The sequence below is a fragment of the Squalius cephalus genome, assembly GCF_949319135.1.
Source record: "Squalius cephalus genome assembly, chromosome: 14".
In the NCBI taxonomy this organism is placed as follows: Eukaryota; Metazoa; Chordata; class Actinopteri; order Cypriniformes; family Leuciscidae; genus Squalius; species Squalius cephalus.
Genome location: NC_137135.1, coordinates 20,205,685 through 20,226,256, shown reverse-complemented (window position 1 = coordinate 20,226,256; position 20,572 = coordinate 20,205,685). Strand labels below are relative to the sequence as shown.

Below are 20,572 nucleotides of genomic sequence, written 5' to 3'. Positions count from 1 at the left end.
CCAAAAAGAAGTCTTGACTCAGATACACATGATATTTAAAGTGCTGGTATTTTAAGCGCTCGCTCCCCCAGGGCTGCTGGAGCAGCTGATGGTGATGTTCTTGTGTTATTTTCCATCAGACGGTTAACTGGCGTTTCATGCAGAATGAGAGTGATTGAAATTGCTTCTGACTTCCCCTCATTTGAATTGTACAAACTGAGACAGTCCACCTCTAAATCTGTCTTTCTGCTTAAACTTCATGACCTCAATCTGCTGCGAGCTCTCGGCCTAAATGTGCAAACTGCAGCAGGGCCATAATTCAGAGCTGTTGATTGCGTCAGTCCTGTCCTTGAGGCCTTTGTGCATTGAGGCCATTGTAAATTAAATGTTCTGATCTTTGACATGCAGTGTAACTGTAACCCATGTACACTTCTGGGCTATTATAGATTAAGCCATCTCCGATCATTTAGTTTTTGACTTTTATTGCCTCCCTTGATTAAGGGTCGTTTTGCATCCAACTTGTGACACATGATGCCTTCAACTCTGGGGCTGAGGGGCAAGGTGATGTAAACAGAGGAAGGTTATGCACTCTGTGTCATTAAATCCTTTCTCCCATCAAGTTCCTCTCTGGAGTGTCAGCTATTGGCTTTCAGCACCATGGACAGGGACATTTATCAGCGCAGTGCTGAAGTGGTGGCAGAACCATGAGCTGTAGATCATGTCTCATCAGGCCACGGGCTGACAGCTCATTTTGAAGGCCCAGCTGATAGGGAGGGCGGAGCTACAGCAGGCTGCATATCCATCAGGCTTCCTGTGACCCATCCGTGCTCTCTCCATCACGGTTAGGCACGTTGTGCATCTCCAAGTCGTAAAGAACTCTTTTAGCATGGTCCAGTCCTAAATAAGCCCCTCATTTTAATTGAGGTTTATGGGGCTGCAGTTAACATGGCTATTAATAACCATTGATGGACTAAGACCTTCAAAATGCATTGGAGACAAAAGGAGACTGTGTTCTGGAGGGAATACCCCCACCCCCATTTCAGGTTGTGTAAATAAAAAGCACCCGTAGTTTCAAGACCTGGCATATATATATATATATATATATATATGTATATAAATTATTTAATAATAATTATGGACATGCCTGAAGCTGAATAATATGTTTGGAAAGGAAATGATGCATTCTATGGAGCCTCTCTAAAGGGATGTGGTGATGGAAAAAAAAATAGATGGGAGGAAAAAATATATTTCAGTTCTTCATGTTCTCTTGCAATTATACAGTTGGCTAATTATGTTGTATATAATTTGCAGGCATCAGGGAGCCGCTATTAATATGCAGAGTATTGAAATCGCTTTTGAATGCATGCTCGTTTTTCATTTATTTTTTATATCACTTTCAAATTCGCGATCACGTGTACTTTGTGTATAGGGAGCGGCGGTACTGACCACACATTTTACAGGACGAGATATTTGTCAATGATTCTCAGGATCTGTTGCGCACCAAATCCTCCGGCATCGTCCATTCAGTCATCTCTCCTTACTATCTTCACATGTTAAGTGAATTCTGATGTACTGTAATGTAACCGACTACCACAGCAAGCCTAAACATGTCCCTTTAGAGGCTCCGTAGAATGCGTAATTAATTTTCAGTGCCTTTCCGAATTTGGATTTAGGCTTCGGGCACATCCCTAATTATAATTATTTCTGAGTAAATAATTTAATATTAGTCCTGTGAGAATGCCTCATTAAAATATTTATAATGTATTGTTGATAATTCTGACTAATTGTTTTGCACTAATCCACAATGATATTTGTCTTTTGACAGTCCTCATGTAATATAGTGCTTATTAATGTCTCTTTTCAGTAATTTCGGTCACAGTATGACTGAACTAGAGTGGGAAACACATCCGCAAAGTCAACACATTCCTATGGCATATTAAAAGTTTGTAAAAAAGGCCACATAACTGACTTCCTTCACCAGAAGAAAATCAAGAGTTAGACTTCAGTCTCCAGTATAATACATATCATGGCTTAAAATAGAAGGTGGCTGTCAGAGCACCTATACTTCATACCAAAGTAAATTGGACCCCAAGTGTTTTCTGTGTACTTGAACCTACAGTACCAGTGAAGACAGTACCTTAAGAGAGAGAGAGAGAGAAAAAAAAAATGATTACCTCTGCTGGCAGTAGAAGTGTTTGGCCTCAAATAATGACAATGGAAAAAGAGATGCTAGCCTGACCAGCAGCCTGAACTTTATTAGTACATTTCATCTCAGGGAAAAATAGACTCTGCAAGCACCAGGAAATGAAACCCTCTATTAACCTCTCACAGTATGTGCCTGAACTAATAGAGTGAGTAAGCATTAGCCTGCACTTACGTTATGAGAGGTTCAGAGGTTAAGGTCAAATAATATCACAATTACACACCACTTTTTAAAATTACTATGTTTTTCCCCCAGAATGGTGAAGTCTACCAAATATCAGCAGGGGCTAACTGAAAAAATCCTACAAACTTTAAGGGTCTTATTTTTAGCAGCTTTTATGGACATAGTCAAAGCTTTACAGATGCCTACCTGCTCACGATTTACGTTACATTACACTACATTAGCTCATTATCAGTACCGGAACAATGACAGCTGTTCATAAGTGCATGTTGGATGTATACAAAGTCCCATATACAGTTTGAAGTGCTTCCTCTATGCATGTGTGATGCAGAAGATGCCTGTGGTGGAAGACGATGCATGCTTTCACTGGGTTGACTTTCTTCAGTACTGAAGGAATCACTTTAGAAATAGTCTCTTGATATATCTTGATCCCACACAAGTGTGTAAGTTTGCATGAGGGCTCTGTCTATACACACACTATTGACTCTGGTCATCACCCTCTGAAATATTGGATTTCAGTTGATGAGAGCCAGAAGAGCTCCAAATCCCCTTCCTGCTCTGACTTTACCACCTTATCCCAGATCCCAATGCTTAACTAACTGCTGTCATATTGTTTCAATCATTGTGATTTAGTGTGTTTTAGGGCTGGGTGATGTAACTAAAGTCATTTACTAAATATTTGTAACCGTTCTGTTTAAAACGGTGATTTCCTCCCTTTTTTTTTAAATAGTTTTCTTTAATATGCACCAATGCATAGTCATGCAGCAAAAAAAAAAAAAAAAAAGATTCTACCAAGACATTTTCATACACAAAAAAATGTCACTCAGATCCTGTATTGAGAATGTTTGAGTGATTACACAAATGTATCATTGAATGGTTTATATGAAATAGACCATTTGAACCGATTTACTAAAATGAGTTGAACATCCTAACTAAATCTCAATCAGCAATAAATAAATATTCTCAACACAAGGTGCAAAAATTATATAGAATAATTGTGAAATTATTGTAATGACACATTTTTAGGAAAGGAAAACTCACATGAATTGATCATTTTATTCAGTTTGAAATCATTCGGAAATGTATCCTAAATATTTGGTATATCGCCCAGTCCTACTGTGTATTAAGCTTTTCTTTTCTATCTTCTTACCTTCTCTCCTCCTCTTCCTTCTGTATATCAAGTTATTATATGTGTTCTGCTAATCTTGTTACTGTTGTTGCTTATTATAACCTTGTTGTTGTCATTTATACTTTGTCTCTTTTCTTTGCGTAGTTCTCTCATTGTGTTGAATTTGTTCTGTTGCTTTGAGCGCTCTCTCCCTTTCTAACCCTGCGTTCATTTTGTTATGGCCCGACCGCAGTCCAGGATGACGCTGCCCCAGGTACCCAGGAGTACATTATGTTGCGGCAGGATTCCATCCATTCTGCGGATATAAGGGGTAAAGGCTCCCCTTTTCGTGCTAAGTGTCACGAAATCTTCTGCTGCCCACTGAAGCAAGTCACCCTCAAAGACAGCTCAGATCCCGAAGGTTTGTGTGAAACACATCCATGTTTTTCTTTACTTTGCTGATGCTTTTGTATCTTTTACATAAGTTTAAGTTTCATTTGAACTTACTTTAGTTTTTTGCCTTTTCTTAAAAGCATCTGGCTTGTGTGTCTTGTAGAAACTGCTTGAAGCCTGTGATGTTGAATGCCCTAAGGACACACTCTCCCTCTTTTCTGTTTGTGTGTATGTGTGTATCTCTGTGCATCTCTGTGCTGAATACAGACTTGTGATCAAGATCCTTCAGATCTGTATTCACCAATGATTACCAGATCACTGATGATGTCACTCTACCTGGTCTGAGGCTTCACACTTCTATTTTAAAACCAGGGCTCTACACTCAATTTATTTAGAGGCACAGGCAAAAATTTGAGGTGCATTCAACGTTTTGTTGACTAATGTTTATGTGCCACTGTCCTGTAAGGTTTACTATAGAAATATAGATAATATAAATAAATTATAAGCTTATATTTGTTAAATTATATTTCCGAGTGTCACTTACAGTGGTGCGACCAATTAACATTCTATAATATCACTAGTTTTTGAATGACATGCATGCAGTGTAGAGCCCTGCAAATAAATAACATCCACTAACCCTTCAGTATGAGTGCGTGAATGATGATGATGATGATGATGATGATGATGATTCACACCACACCCTTCCCACAAGCCCCTCCCCTTTTTGAATACAGCTTGTCTCTTTCTCCCTTTTCCCTCTATATCTCTCTTTCTTTTCTTCTCTTTAGCCCTGCACCCATTTTCAGACATCCCCCTCCCCCCACATCCGGTCCACACATCTTTCTACATTAGATGAATATCTTTTTAACTGCTGCCAATCTGTTTTTCAAATGATAGTGTTTCTGCTTTCAAAAGGAACTGGACTCTCTCTCTTTATCTCTCTTTCCTATGTATCTCGCTCTTTCTGTCAGGTGTTTTCAGATGCATGAGGGTTGCTGATGTCTGCTAATGATCATGGGTACACGGGTCCGATGTGCTGGGTTGTCATAAGGTCCTGCATGTGTCTGAATGCTGTATTGCCTTTATGTTGGGGGTGTTTTGGAAATCTTGTAGAGTGATAAGATTGTCCAAACATGTTGTAAATGTGATTGTAAAAGTGTTTTTCTTTTCAGACTCTCAGATCACTGGGTAAGCCATCAGCAGTCACCTCAAGCCTAAATAAATAAAACTTAACACACAAATGCGCTCATCTCCACTGCTGTGCTGGATGACATATGAATTGTTCATGCATCACTAGAACGCAGCTCTAGATTGATGGATAAGTTAGTTGTCATAGATACAGTGCCATTGCTGCTGACAAACATGTGCCTAATCAATTATTCAGTAATGGTTTATATTCACGGTCATTACTACCTTATTTCTGTGTGGAATAGAGTTGTAGAGAGTCTCTGAGGAGCAAGAGTGAGTTGAGCATGGGGAATATATTTGTGTCTGTTTGTGGTAAATTTTTATCTGTCTGGATCATGCTGCAAACAAAAGGACATGAGTGAAAAAAGTGAAGGAGGGGAAGGCTTATAAAGAGACAGACTGGAGTACTGCAGATATATTATTCAGTCTGATTGAAGCTCTGCTTGGACGTGACTGAATTTGCAAAGAAAGTCATGAGTATCTTATGAAATGTGTTCATAAGCACCGTGCCATGGAAGGTTAAGGGATAGTTTGCCTTGAAATGAAAATTATGACGTTCCTCAGTGGGTCGCAAAAGGAGATGTTTGGCAGAAAGTTCACACTGCTTTTTTCCATACAATGAACGTGAAGGTGGACAGAGATTGTCAACCATCTAAAATGACACCAAAAGCACCATGGGAGTACTAAAAGTTGTCCATATGGCTTATATGAGACACTTAGCAAATTCTCCTACCATCTTTTAAATCTCTCATCATAACTTAAAATCTGGTCCGTTTCATACAGAAAGCTATCATGGGGCTTCAGATGATGTGTAATATTGTGCACATGTAATATAAACCTACTTGTAGGATACTTTTTCAAAGCACCTTTTCACTGTGTTTCACTGTATGGAGAAGAGCAGCATGACATTCCTGCTAAACCTTTAATTTTGTGTTCCATGTAACAAAGAAAGTTTAGAATAACATAAGTGAGTAAATGATCAAAGATTTTTCATTTTGGGTGAACTATCCCTTTAAAAGAGGAAGGACATCTGAGCCACTGTGTAGGAGGAAGACATGCTGTTCTGGGATCATTTTGTGTTACAGAGATTATTCTGTTATAGAGTATGGGGGTACTGGGTGCAGTCCACTTTCCCTGATCAGAATTAGGATTAACCTCCCCCCTCCCCCCACACACACACATTAGATGGAGATTTAGATCAGCAGTGGTGTCTATAATCAAAACCCCTGTCACTCCACAAGTACACCAGACTCTGTCGCTCTCTCTCTCTATCTTCGACTTCTCCTCTCTCTCCTGTACTGTTACACTGCTTGTTTCAACATCCATTATCTCCTTTGCGCTCTCTCGGCATCTTCAAATTCATCCCCCAATCAATATCTGCTTGAATTCTGTCTGTTCTCTATTCTAACCTCTTTCTTTGTCCCCATTTCTTTTTTCTGTCTTATTCTTACTGTGAAATGTGTCCCTAAGGCCTGTTTCTCTATCATAATTAATCAATAACCAAGAACAAGTTGTTCTCAGTATTTATCCTCGAAAGCACATACTCAAACCTCAGTGCACACTAACATTTGTTATTTACAGGCCAAACTTCCATAACCTGTAAGTTTAATATGTCCTTGTCTTCTTCGGAAACTGTATATCACATAGTGATGTTTGTGTGTGTGTGTATATAAACTTTTTTTTTTTTTCCATTGAAGTCCCAACTACTGTTACCATGATGTAAAATAACTTGCACTATCATCATTTAAAAGTTTGTTGTCAGAGAGATTTATAATGTTTTTGAAAGTCTATCTGAGGCTGCCTTTATTTGATAAAAAACAAGTTATAAAAACTCAGTGAGTGTTTTAGCGCAATTTTCTGACGTCATGGGATCACAACACTAAGAGATAGTAAATCTTTTTATGTTTTTTTTTTTGTGTGTGTGCGTTCCCGAGATTAGACCTTCCTTAACATAATGCCGAAAACCCGAAGTCTCTAGGTGGTCTGGTTGAGGAGGAGATAGAAGTGCAAGATTGGTGCGCACAGACAGAACAGAAATCATGAGTTAACAATCGCAATTTTGTCCGTAGGAAAATTGCGCTAAAAAATACAGTACTATTATTACAACACAATTTTCTAATTTAATTTAATATTATCAGTGTTGAAAACAGTATAATAATTTTGTGGAAACTGTGATACATTTTTCAGGATCCTTTAAAGGAAGTTCAAAAGAACAGCATTTATTTGAAATACAATTTTTTTATTACATTATAAATTTCACTTCTGATCAATTGAACGTGTCCTTAGTGCATAAAAGCAAAGTATTAATGACCCCAAACTTACATGCATCCCATTTTTTTCTTTTTTGAATGATTATTTTTTATGCATTATGTTGTTTATACGTTAACACATTCTGTATTTATAATAATAATATAACTTTTGGATAATCCAATGAATTATTTACAAAATAAAGTTTGAAAGAGATTAAAGACATTTCCCTTGTCCCTAGATTCCCTAGATTTACTGAATTTTCTCTTTTTATTTTGAACTTGAGTGCAAACCAGATTTATATAAAAAGAATAACAATTCAATGATAGCTCCACATTATTTAACACATTGAGTGACTTTAAAAAGCACAAATAACATTATAAAATGCAACTCTGATTAGTTCATTAAAATCTGCTTTGCATTAACTATACTGCAGAATAACCTATTGCAAGACCTCAACTGGGTGATGCATTTCTAACATGACACTGCATGTATGTGTAGCACCCAGCCCTACAAGAGACCATTAGCCAGTCTAGCAAGTGATGTCCTTTGTTGTGATGCCAGCTACAGTATATTGTATTCATCAAACACATAACATTATTGCAGTTAAATCACGGCTACGTCCATAACCCTACTTAGTAGAATGTGAAAATATGGTTGGCTTGCTCATTTCACAAACTGTGTGTAGCAATTTAAGTGCTTGGCACCTTCACCCCCACCTGTGTAAACGGCAGGAGTAGGACTGATGAGCCCTGAAATTACATTTCGGCTGACCCCCGCTTCTCATGTCAGCTGCTCCTTTCAAACTACGTTATTCAACACTGTTATCGCTAACAGCACAAAGTCTAGATGGACTCTTTGTTTGTTTGTTTCCTCATTTAGCTGCATCACGCTCACGGGATCAGGCTGGAGCTATTTATGCAAATGTTTGCACAAACAGAGAAAGCATGAATAAGTCATGGTTATAATAATGGATGTGAGCAGGGGGGATTTAGATGGGTGGAGCAGAGTGAAGGACCTTCTGCAGTGCACTGTATTTTTTTGTGCTTTATATTTATTGCAGGGCTTTTGTGCTCACATTCAGTGCTCGAATTGAGGAGGAGGAGGGGGGGGGGGGGCTGGGGGGATCCAGGACCCCCCATAAGGTATTAGGGATACCTGCTGCTATTATTATAGCCATTTATTATAGCCACAGATAGCCATTTTGGGTATTAGGCTATTAAGTCTGCGTGGATTTTATACAATGTAAAAAAAAAAGATCACAGAATAAGGCAGACAATATAGTTTGGATATAGTTTGGAAACATTGCAATTGTTTAATGTTTTTGCAATAAGTCTCTTCTACTCACCAAGGCTGCATTTATTTAAAGGGGTGGTTGATTATGATTTCACTTTTCTAACTTTAGTTAGTGTGTAATGTTGCTGTTTATGGAAGCTTGTTTTCGCCACTGAATAATAAATAAATAATAATAATTGCGACTTTTTATCTCACAATTCTGACTTTTTTTCTCACAATTGCGATATATCAAGTCAGAATTGTGACTTTTTTTCTCAGAATTGCGAGATATGAAGTCAGAATTGTGAGAAATAAAGTCGCAATTGCGACTTTATATCTCGCAATTGCAACTTTATTTCTCAGAATTGCGACTTTATTTCTCACAATTCTGACTTGATATATCGCAATTGTGAAATAAAAAGTCAGAATTGCATGATATAAAGTCACAATTGCGAGAAAAAAAGTCAGAATTCTGACTTTAGCCTATAAGACGCAATTGCGACTTTATTTCACGCAATTCTGACTTTATATCTCGCAATTCTGAGAAATAAAGTCAGAATTGCGAGATGTAAACTCGCAATTGTGAGATAAAAAGTCGCAATTATCTTTTAAAATGTTTTATTTTGTGGCGGAAACAAGCTTCCATAGCTGTTTGAGCATAAACAACATCTGCAAAGTTACAATGCTCAAAGTTCAAAGCAAAGGGAGATATTTGCTTTTAAAGAAATCGCTTTTTAAGGACTACAACAAACGGCTGGTAGGGACTACACGACATTCCTCCCTGGCTAGTGACATCACCAACCCTAAAATTTACATAAACCCCGCCCCCGGGAACGCGATTTATAGATTGTCATGACAGAATATGCTTATCAATGACTAGAAGATAGTTAACTCCACATCAGCAATATAAATTCATCAACTAACCATTCAGAAATGTCCTGGTGCATTCTACATGTTGTCACTTCTTGAGTCTCTCCATCTTTCTGACTCCGGTTTGAACATAAAAGGCTAAAAGTTTTAGAAATTTTCAGTGCATGTGTGTGTGAGGTAAAAGTAGGCTACACAAGCTGTTGAAGCTCTGCCCTCTGTGCCGGGAGCAGCAGCTCATTTGCATTTAAAGGGCCAGACACAAAACGGTGCGTTTTTGCTCACCCTCAAAAAGTGACAATTTTAACATGCTATATAAAAATATCTGTGGGGTATTTTGAGCTAAAACTTCACATACACACTCTGGGGACATCAATTACTTATTTTACATCTTGTGAAAAGTACATTATATCACCCCTTTAATCAAAAATGTAGTAAAATCAGTTATATTGTGAAATAGTATTACAATTTAAAATAGCTGTTTTCTGTGTGAATATATTGTAAAATGTAATTTTTTCCTGTGATCAAATACTCCAGTTTTCAGTGTCACATGACCCTTCAGAAATCACTCTATTATGCTGATTTGCTGTTCTAGAAACATTTTTGATTATTATAAATGTTGTGCTGCTTCAAATTTAATTTGTGGAAACCATGATACCATTCAAACATTTGTGGTAAGATTGAAAAGAGAGAGAAATTAATACTTTTTTTTATCGAGGATACATTAAATTGATCAAAAGTGACAGTGAAGACATTTATAATGTTATAAAAAAATTCAATTTAATAAATGCTTTAATAAATGCAACAAATAAATGTAATTCAATCCATGCTGTTCATTGAACTTTCTATTCATCAAAGAATCCTGAAAAATAAAAATGCATCATGGTTATTACTTCTACGAATCCGTTTTGTACTGTCTGTGAGAGAGAGCCCTCCGGCTTCGAGTATGAATGAAACATACATTACACGAGAGTGAACGGTCTGTGAAATGTCAAAGATTTTTAGTTTATCTTATTTCTTTTTCTTTTATATATGCATGGTAATAATCAAGATCCTGTCCTAGTCCTGAATCACACCTCTCTTTAAAGCTTTCCTGAACGATTAAACCACCAGCTTCCCCTATACTGATTTCAGTGTGACTGCTTTAACACATCTGCAGCTCTTCTTTTTTACACTTCTCCACACAGCCTCACAGACCTCCTGTTGCTCTTCTTGACTGAAGGCAAGTGTAAACCTGCCAACCCAATTCTCACCTGCTGTCACTTTAGTTTATTCAGTCTAATCTTGTAACACAACGTGGCAAATTTTTACTTAAAACTCTAAGTAGAACAACGGGTTCAGTCACTGCCAATGACTCAGTCTGTATTTGTATGTACATTAGCTAAAGTTTAAACAGCATTTAAAATTGTAAGCTATTTGCGCTATGCTGGTATATATGAATCACACAATGACAACTTACAGCACACACATATAGTTGAGAATACATGTTTCTGTTTCTATAAGACTTGTTTGTGAACATAAGAGAACTGAATGCTGTGGTCTTGAGATGTGATGGACTATTTTTAACTCCACACTCTTGCTTATAAACGCATGTGGATCTAGATTTATCGTCTTCTTTTTTGTGATATTTTTATCAGCTGTGATTTAATTTATGGAGAACTAGGAGTGCAACAAAATGATGGAATCAACAACTTAAACTTATTCAGAAATAATTTTTAAAAAATTACTTTTCAAATTGACAAATAAATGGTTTAAATGTAACAATAAATTGATAAACATTTAACTTGCATTTGTATAAAGTATTTTCCATTGTGCTTTATAAAATTGGACAATTCAAATGTAGGCACAATCAAATAACATTTTTATTTTTAAATATTGTGACATTAACCAATAATTATATAAACAATTACATTTAATTGTCAATGAGAATTTTTTTTTTTTTTTTTTTTTTTTTTAAAGCAATTTGCATTGCACTGAAGGTATGCATCAGTTTTATATGGAATGGGAATTGAAGCCATGAATGTGGCATTGCCAGTGCCATGCTTTACAGGAATAATTATTTTTATTTAAGTAATAAATTGATAATAGATTCCTTCATTTTATTTTTGAGTTGCCCTTCTGGTCCTTCATTAATTAAGGCTCTTCTGCAAAAATATTACATCTAAAAACATAAGAAAAATATAGATAAGATAACCTAGTCGACATTACTAAACAGATTGCTGAATGAATAGTCAACTAGTCAAATATTGTAACCCATTTAATGTCTCACTGAACCCAGATTAGGCTCTCGTGCCTTGAGGTAAAAATGTAATGTGAGTGTTTGATAAAGAACAGCAAAATATGTGAATGGGAGGAAGAGAGCTGGAGGGGATTGGCTCTCTGCAAGCTTTCACTCCTGCCTAACTCCCCCTCTTTTCCTCACACAAAACGCACACGCTTGGTCTTTTCCTCTCGCCCACACTAGTGTGTTCCAGATGCCTGTTTAGACGGGTAGTCATGAGTCATCTCCCCACACGCTCTCACCTATTCTCCTCTTTCATCAACCTGTTTCACACCTCTTCAATCCCTCGCCCTCCTGGAGAGTTGAACTGAGAGGTGTACAGTGGGTAACTTCTCTCCTCCGCTCCCTCGCTGAACAGATCCACAAAAAACTAAAGCTAGGGGATGTTGTAGCAGTGCTTTATCCAGTAATGGAAATATTCCATCCAGCCAGAGTGGAAATCAATATGTGAACACTCTACATCTCCATTTAAAGTCATTTGTGCTCTTGCCTAAGCCGTGCCACTTCACAGACTGGTGATGCCCCCATTTTTGCTGAAATGTTTACTTTGAAAACGGTTTGAGAGTTTTGTTCTCTATTGCAATAGTACAAATGTCAAGAGTTGTGATAGTTGAACCCCAAGCCCTCATTCTGTGATATGGTCCTCCTGTCCCGTGGGCCAATGGGACACAATGGAATAGCTCAATTACATAAGACTTCGGAGCGTCTTCTCCCCAAGAGCTTCTGGCAGGCTAAGGCCTTGTCGGCACTGATTTACAGAGACACTCAATTTGGAGCATTGTCTTTGTTGCCAGGACTGGTGAAGGATCTGAGAGTGTTGGGCTGGACGGAAAAGGCAGGATTAATGTCTGCCAGCACAACTCTCTCACCCATCAGAAAACCAACATATATATGTAGATGTTCTGTCATTTATAGGAATCTTTATCGGCCTACCTGAAACAGTCTTTTTTTCTGCAATGTGATACTGTAGATCAGTCACATGAACTTACTTGAGGGATAATCCCACTGGAGTAACCTTGGGGTAAGTGCCTTGCTCAAAGGCACAGTGGGGAATTCTCTAAGCTCACTCCTTGTGGAGACTCAACCTCTTCATACCTCACACCTAAAGAATGATCAAATGTAGTCTCTGATATAACATTTTTGGATGATACAGATAAGCCAATAATTATTTTCACATGGTGATAACCATTACATGACTTATGGAACATTAATTAAAAAAATAAGACTACAAACAAAAATCAATGGACTTAAATGCTATAAGTGAATTTAGGCATCACAACATGATAATGAACAGTATGAAAAATGGATATTAATTTTGAGATTTGCTAAAGGTTACTGTAATCTAAATGTAAAAATAGGGAAAATGAGCATGAACATTTAAATATTGTCCAACATTATTCAAATGTACCACTAATGGTTATGATACCAATATAATGTTTTGGGTTGGTAAGATTTAGTTAGTCTCTTTTGCTCACCACGGCTGAATTTATTTGAACAAAAATACAGTAAAACTGTAATATTGTAAAATTATATTACAGTTTAAAATACATTTTCCTGAGATGGCAAACCTGAATTTGGGAAGTCTGACAAGTTATATACAGTATCTAATGATAAAACAGCCAGATCTACAGTATGTGGGTTAAACACTGAAGCTAATTCTGTTTTTGAATAAGAATGGTAGATTTACTAGATTCTAGAAACATGCAATAAATTGTTTTTGTGTTCTTCTGTTCTTGACAATCAGCAGTCTGCACCTGAACATAGCGCCAATCCCTCTCTGTGCGGTTGTGTATGCACTGCTGTAGGTTTAAGCAATAGGCTCAATGTGCCAGTGATGTCTTTACAGCGAGGATGAGATTCGGTTTATTCAACCACTCCAGGCGAGAAGCTATTTATAGCTAATCCTAATGTGACAGGGAAGAGGGGCTAAAACACTGTTCTGGGACACACATTCAGGGTAGATGCAGGGAAACAGGATGAAAAGAGACCATTGCAAAGCATGTCTAGTACATGTGTGTTAGGGGGATGCTGACTTACTATCCAGAACCATGTTGTCTCCATTGGGCATCGTGACTTGTTTACTTTGAAGTGCAGTCGATGTTACGTGCTACCTTAAATATTTATTGTTCTGGGTCTTTTTTGTTGGGTTTTGACAGACATATTGTTCAGATATGTGATGAATTAAGGATGAATTACTTAAGGGGGCATTTGGGAGAGGGTACATATACATATCACAATATAGAAGCACTAAAATGAGTGGTTGTGTTAGTCATTGCCTTCTGAGTTATTCGCAGCTGGTAGACATATGCATAACTATAAAACATAACAATCATAACAAACAAGGAGCACCTAAACCCACCCCTACCCTAAACCTACACACTTCTCAACAATATAAAACACGTAACAGCCAAAAAAATATAGTCACAAGTATTTATTGCCAAAAAAAAAAACAGTATGAAAGTGTGTGTAACTTAAGTTTTTCATTGTTGAAAATGATCCTGCTCTATGAACGCACGCAGCCATATCTCATTCAAAAGATACACTCAAACATTAGCATGACGCAGTCAGTCATGAGACACAATGCCATTTCACAAAGTTCAAAGCTGTCATTACGCTTCTTCCGGCGGCAATGTTTGAATGGGTGTACAGTATCTGAGCTTGACAGTGAATGGAGACTGTGATTGTTGTTGGGTCTGTTTCTCGCACAAATCAATTGTTTGGCCTCGGAACTCTTGGAATATTTGTACTTTTTATATAAATTGTGACTAGTCGTATCTGCCTGTTATATCCTGTGTTTTATGTTATATAATACACAAATGGGTAGGTTTAGGGGTAGGGTTACGTGCTCAAACATGTCTGAATAGTGTAAATGAAAAAAAAAATTATGCTGGCTGATTAAATTGAAAATCACACCCCAACATATATGTCATACTGGCAAAAATGTAGCCCAATATATAATTTCATCATGATGATACAATTCCCAAGGCCATCCCGTCTGTGTATGATGCCAAAGGTTTCTCATTGAAAGCAATGTTGAAAAAATGGTACCATGTGCATTAAAATGTGACGCAGAGGGGTCCTGACCAAGCGTCAATATGTGACAATTTGGGAGTGAGAATGTATTGACTTGTTCTATTTTTATGGTGCACATGGATTACAGCCGAAGTAAATGGGGACAGCAAAGTAAAGCACATAGAGCTGCTCGGAAAGTTACCTGCATGCTCAAGTTCTCGTGTCATTTTCAATGAGATGCGTAAGTAGAACCTATAAAACAGAATTTTTTAACTGTATATGTCTATAAACCATGGTTGCTAAACATAGATACACATATGGAGAAGATAAAACAGTTTGGTTAAACAGTCTGGGGTGGCACATTGTTTCAATCTTGATTTATAAACAATGTGTTAGTTGCACTTGCAGTCACCTGAATCAGAATGCAGGACACGGGAGCCTGGAAAGAAGTTATCACAGAACCAAATCAGATTTGTTGGTAAAAGATTGAGGAAGTAGAATAAATGAACACTGTTCGGACGCACAAGCCGAACCAGAGCATTAGAGAGAGTAGCCACATGCCTAATAGGAGACCTGTGAGCGATGAAAACGCTGCAACACGGGCACGAGGCTGAGTCGGCAAAACTTAAATATGTATACACACTCACATGCTCTATTCATACTGCCGCAGCGATATCTGATCGGATCTTGTTGCATGCATGTTAACTGCAAAAACTGAGCAAGTGGCATTTTTACGCATCCGGTTTGGGCCATTTTCATATGTTGTTTGATACTTATCCAATATCTGGTCATCTGACCTAAGTCTAAAATCTCATGTCCGATTGTTCTCTTATTTCAGGGTTTTGTGTCATTAATATGCGCTGTAACATAATAATTGTTTACAGTATATGTGCATGTCTTGTAATTCTAGAGCTACAAGATGTGAAACAGAAATGTCAAGTATGCATTTTATCAATGTTTCACTATTTTCTAAGAAAGGCTTGTCTTCCTGTGGTGATATTGTCATAGTCAAGTCACCATTATTTTTTATAGTGCTTTATACATCACAGATGGTTTTAAAGTTGCTTTACAGTGATCAACTTATGAGTCAATTATGCAAACATAGTTCACTTTGGCTGTAAAGCAGCTCTAAAAAGAAAAAAATGTCATTGTTCAGCTATATTTAGTTCAGTGTTTCATACTGTAAAAGTACAGTTCAGTTCTGTTGTAATGATCATCAGTTATTAAATTAGTTCAATTCGGCTATAAAGCATCTGTGCAGGAAACAGTGATGTCATTGCCCATCGCAGTTCAATTCACATCAAATAGTGTCAGTGCAGTCAGATCAATAATATTGTTGAATATTAAGGCCTGGTTTCACAGACAAGGACTTAGATTAAGCCAGGATTAGGCCTTAGTACGATTAGGACATTTAAGTTACTTTTTTAAGTGTGCCTTAGAAAATAAGGCCATACCAGCTGTCAAATATTTTTCATGACTCTAGCAACTTTATTACAAATTTCCAGTGTATCATAGCCATTTTATAAAAACACTTGCAGAATAAAGAAACATCTCATATATCCTTTAGTCAAAGAAATACAGTTATATAGTTATAGAGCTAGAAATATTCATGGAAGTGTGCAAGTGTGGCAGAAATGTGAAGGGATAGTTAACCCAAAATTGCAAATTATGTCATTTTTTTAGTGAATGAGTGCTCTCAAGCCTCAAAAGGAAGTATCATGAAAATGATGATTTTATGATCCTTTTGCATGTTTTTTTATGCTTTAAAGACTCCTTCCCAATTTAACCAACTTCAGACTTCATTTTTGATTGGCAGTATCTTAGCTCACTGCAGTATGAAGTCTCTGTCTGACAGATGTGTTAGAATGTGGGCCATGTGAGCAATGAGTGTGCTCTCTCTTTTTCCTTCTACCCAGTCCGTCAGACACGAAGCCGTCTGATTGGCTGTTGCACCATTCAGACGCATGCTTAGGATGATGTAATGTGCAGCAATCAAGCGTCATCGTCGTCGCAGGACCCAGCATACAAAAAGCAGCGCTGATGATGCCAGCTAGCGCTAATCTCAGCGCTAACACTGATAAAGGCCTGATTATTGTTATCCCTCCGGCAGTGGTCGCACACTTTATCAGCTGATTAACAGGGACTGCTGGATAACTCTGTAGCTTTGTGTGGGGATCTGCACTTAATCCTCAGTGATTTTATAGCAGCATGAATCCAACTCCTTCTGCAGTGTGTGCTTGTTATGGCAGATGTTTTTTAAATGGGATCAAATGGCTGCTTCCAATCCAAAAGATGCCCAATCCACCCTGGTTACGGAAGTAAATTATGGTAGTGTAATGCTTGGTGAGAGAGGCCATAATCACTTAAACTTATCACTCGGTCATTCCAGGGAGCTCAGCGTAATCTCAGATTCATATTGAGACTTATGACACGGCTTCCTGGAATGCTTGTTTGCTATTGGTCGATTGTGATGTCTTGCCAACAAATATTTGGGTATATTGACTGTTTAGCTGTATAATTGACTTCTGTCCCAGGCAACTGATTTCAGTATAGATTTAGCCTCTTTTAACCCCCACAGTGTCTGTCTTCACACACAATGAATACAATATTTATTTATTTATGTGGTTGTTTTGTATGGTTGGTTGGGTGGGTGGCTTGTTGTATAGTAAACTCATTCAAGGTGACACATGACCTGATCTCCCTATCTTGTTTTATTTTGTGATAATGACTGGATGAATGTACATTATCTATTATTTAATTCTCAACCTCTTGCAGTCTCGGACTCGGTTATAAACATGGCTTCCGAAGAGGGTGTGGGAAAGAAAGAAAGAGACAAAGGCATCAAAAATGAGGAAAAACTCAATGTCTCAACCGAGACAATTGGGCTCTGTAGAAGAAGAGTTTTGGCTCAGAGCTTTGTTCTTAGCCCTCACACTTCCTGCTTCATTAATGTCAGAATTATTATTATTTCTCTTGCTTTCAGAAATGAGAGCGCCTGCAGCTAAAGGACTACTGCGTTTTCGTGAGGCAGCAGACGGGAGCGCAGAGTGGCAGAATCAAAGGAATTTCAATTGCTGTTTACTCTTCGACCTCCTATTCAGACAGCTCACGCTGCATGAGCGTCTGCTTAGATCACAAACTATGCAGGGGGGAAAAAAGGGAAGAATGTGAAAAGATGAAAAGAGAAACTTTGTATAATGCATTCGCCATGCACATGGAAGCAACTTGAAGCTTGGTTATCCAAAGAGAGATACAGTAGGAGATGCTTACATACTTCACCTTAAAGGGACGGTTCACATAAAAATGAAAGTTCTGTCATCATTTGCTCCTCATTGTTCCAAACCTGTATGACATTTTCTTATGTGGAACACAACAGAAACATATTCTGAACCGTTTTGTCCAAAACAACATTGAAAAAACATTTTTATAGCGCTTTATCAAATAGAAATAGTTTCAAAGGAACTTCACATTAATAAACAGGAATGTAACAGAATTAATGATGCAGACTGATGAGACAAGTTCAAATTCGTCTGTAAAGCAGCTGTAGCAAGATAATAGTGTAGTGATGATTCAGTTCAGTTCAATAACTGTAGTTTATTAATGATGAAAAAAGTTCAATTTAACTACATGTAGCTCTACTGAAGATAGTAACGTCATTATTCAGCTTGCATCAGTTAAAATGTTGATTCAGATCAGTTCAATAACGGTGTCGGTGTTGCAAACTTCAGTTTTGAAAAGAAGAAAAGATAAAGCATTTGTCATTATTCATCTCAGTTCAAGTTTTGTTCTCATGTGATAGAGTCATGCAGTTAAATAAAAAACTTGTGATCTTTTGTTTTGTGCATAAGAAAGTCATACATGACGTCATACGGATTTAGAATGACATGATGACAGAAGTTACATTTTTGGGTAAACTATCCCTTTACAACGCTGATTCATGAAGACTGTTTGGACAGTAGACAAAGGAAAGAAACAATTTGCATATCTGAACCTCTCTGCACCTTCCTCGTCATTTTAATTCTGAAATGAGTTATGAGAAGAAAAAGAGCCAACAATTTATTCATGCACTGCAGTACAGCGGTGGCTGATCCCCATGGTTTTAGAACAGGTGGTGTGTTCAGAGCTGAGGTCTGTCAGAGGGAGCAAAGGCAAATCAAATAAAGAAAGTTTTGAGAGCATCAGCATGCCAAGCAGGCGTCCCAGAAGGCTGTGTAGAAGTGATGCCTGGGATCTCTCCTGGATACTTGTTTCTGGAGTAAAAAAAAACAGCATGGTGGGAAAAAAAGGCAAGGGCCATCAATAATGCAGAAGGTCAGATCTACTCTGACTGTACTGTTTAAATCAAAGCTGGCTGCAGCTCAGATTCATAAAAGGAATTCAGTCTTTTGGACTTAAAATCGTGAAACCGCAAACAGGCATTTTAACAGAAATGTCCCGCCTTGAGGTGTTTTTTACCTTTTGCTAAAACTTTGCACTCAAAGGGATTGTTTATTCTTTCATATTCCATTCCATTCTTCAAAATATCTTTTTTTTTTCACAGTAGAATGAAATGCATACAAGTTTGGAACAACATGAGGGAGAGTAAACAATGACAGAATTTTCATTTAAGAGTGATCAAATTCAGTGTTTTAAATAAACCAAAAATGTTACATGATATGAAAATTGCATAATATTGTTATTAATCTAATTAGTCACACAGATAAAATCCCCCAAATTAAGAATTTTAAAGATGCTGCTGTGATAAACAAGTAAAACACTGAATAAAGGTTACAAAAAATCAATTTGTTGATTTCCATATTAATGTATCAATCAGATGTCAAATTTTTAAAAAGACAATTTAAAAAGACAAATTGTCAATTTTGCTTTTATTCAAAAGGTACAGGAAGTGAAGTCGGATAGTTAGGGAATCATTTTGTTTAATTTAAAGGGGACATATTATGCCCCTTTTCACAAGATGTAATATAAATCTATGGTGTCCCCAGAATGTATCTTGTGAAATTTCAGCTCAAAATACCCCCCCAGATAATTTATTATAGCTTTTCAAATCTTCCCCTTTTTGGGTGTGAGCAAAAACCCGCCGTTTTTGTGTGTGCCCCTTTAAATGCAAATGAGCTGCTGCTTCCAGCCTCCGTTCAGAAGAAGGCCGATCCTTTACATGAGCTTCGGATACTCAATAACAAATGGCAATAACAAAACACAAAAATCTCAGTCACCCAAAATCTCAGAAATAATAACCAGGTTGCAACTTTTAGACTGCACCTGGACGTTTCTGAATGATTAGTGGATACATTTATCTAGTTGTTGTGAAGTTACATTGATTCATCTCATCGACTTGCATGTGCCGTCATGTTTAACTTTATACAAGTTGACACAGTTTCCCTGAGGTTGCTTGCAGAGAAAGGCTTACCAAAACAAAGTTACTGGGTTGTCACTTTTCATGTTTTCTAGGTTGGTAGATGAACCGGGGACCCGATTATAGCACTTAAACATGGAAAAAGTCAGATTTTCATGATATGTCCCCTTTAAACTAAACGGAATTTTGGTCAGAATTTTGTAGCCAGTGTGTGTATACAAGTTAATCACAAAAAATTTGATTTATTTTATAATTAATCACATTAAAGCAACACCAAAGCACTTTTCCTCTGCGGTCCCCCTACAGCTTGGAAGCGGAATTGTCCATTACCACTGTCGTAATAATTTAGCCTACTGCAGCCTACCGTCGCACACACGCTATTTGTTTATCCAGCACCGGCTTTGGAAATAACAATGTCCACGGACAAGGTAGAGTATGTTGCATGATTTTATGAAAGTATGATTTATTGCGACATCAGAAATGAAG

General features: G+C 37.4%; 1 protein-coding gene across 6 annotated transcripts in view; it reads left to right on the top strand.

Annotated features, from left to right (window-relative positions):
• Nucleotides 1-20,572, top strand: part of fgf13a (fibroblast growth factor 13a) — a 125,804-nt gene that overhangs the window by 59,148 nt on the left and 46,084 nt on the right. For 4 of the 6 annotated variants that reach the window (XM_079892484.1, XM_079892483.1, XM_079892482.1 and 1 more), the window contains one exon: nucleotides 3,724-3,891. The exons of the other annotated variants lie outside the window; for them this stretch is intronic. In XM_079892484.1, coding sequence (XP_079748610.1) covers nucleotides 3,724-3,891 — 168 coding nt within the window. The remainder of the gene's footprint in view (nucleotides 1-3,723; nucleotides 3,892-20,572) is intronic. 6 annotated transcript variants of the gene reach the window in all.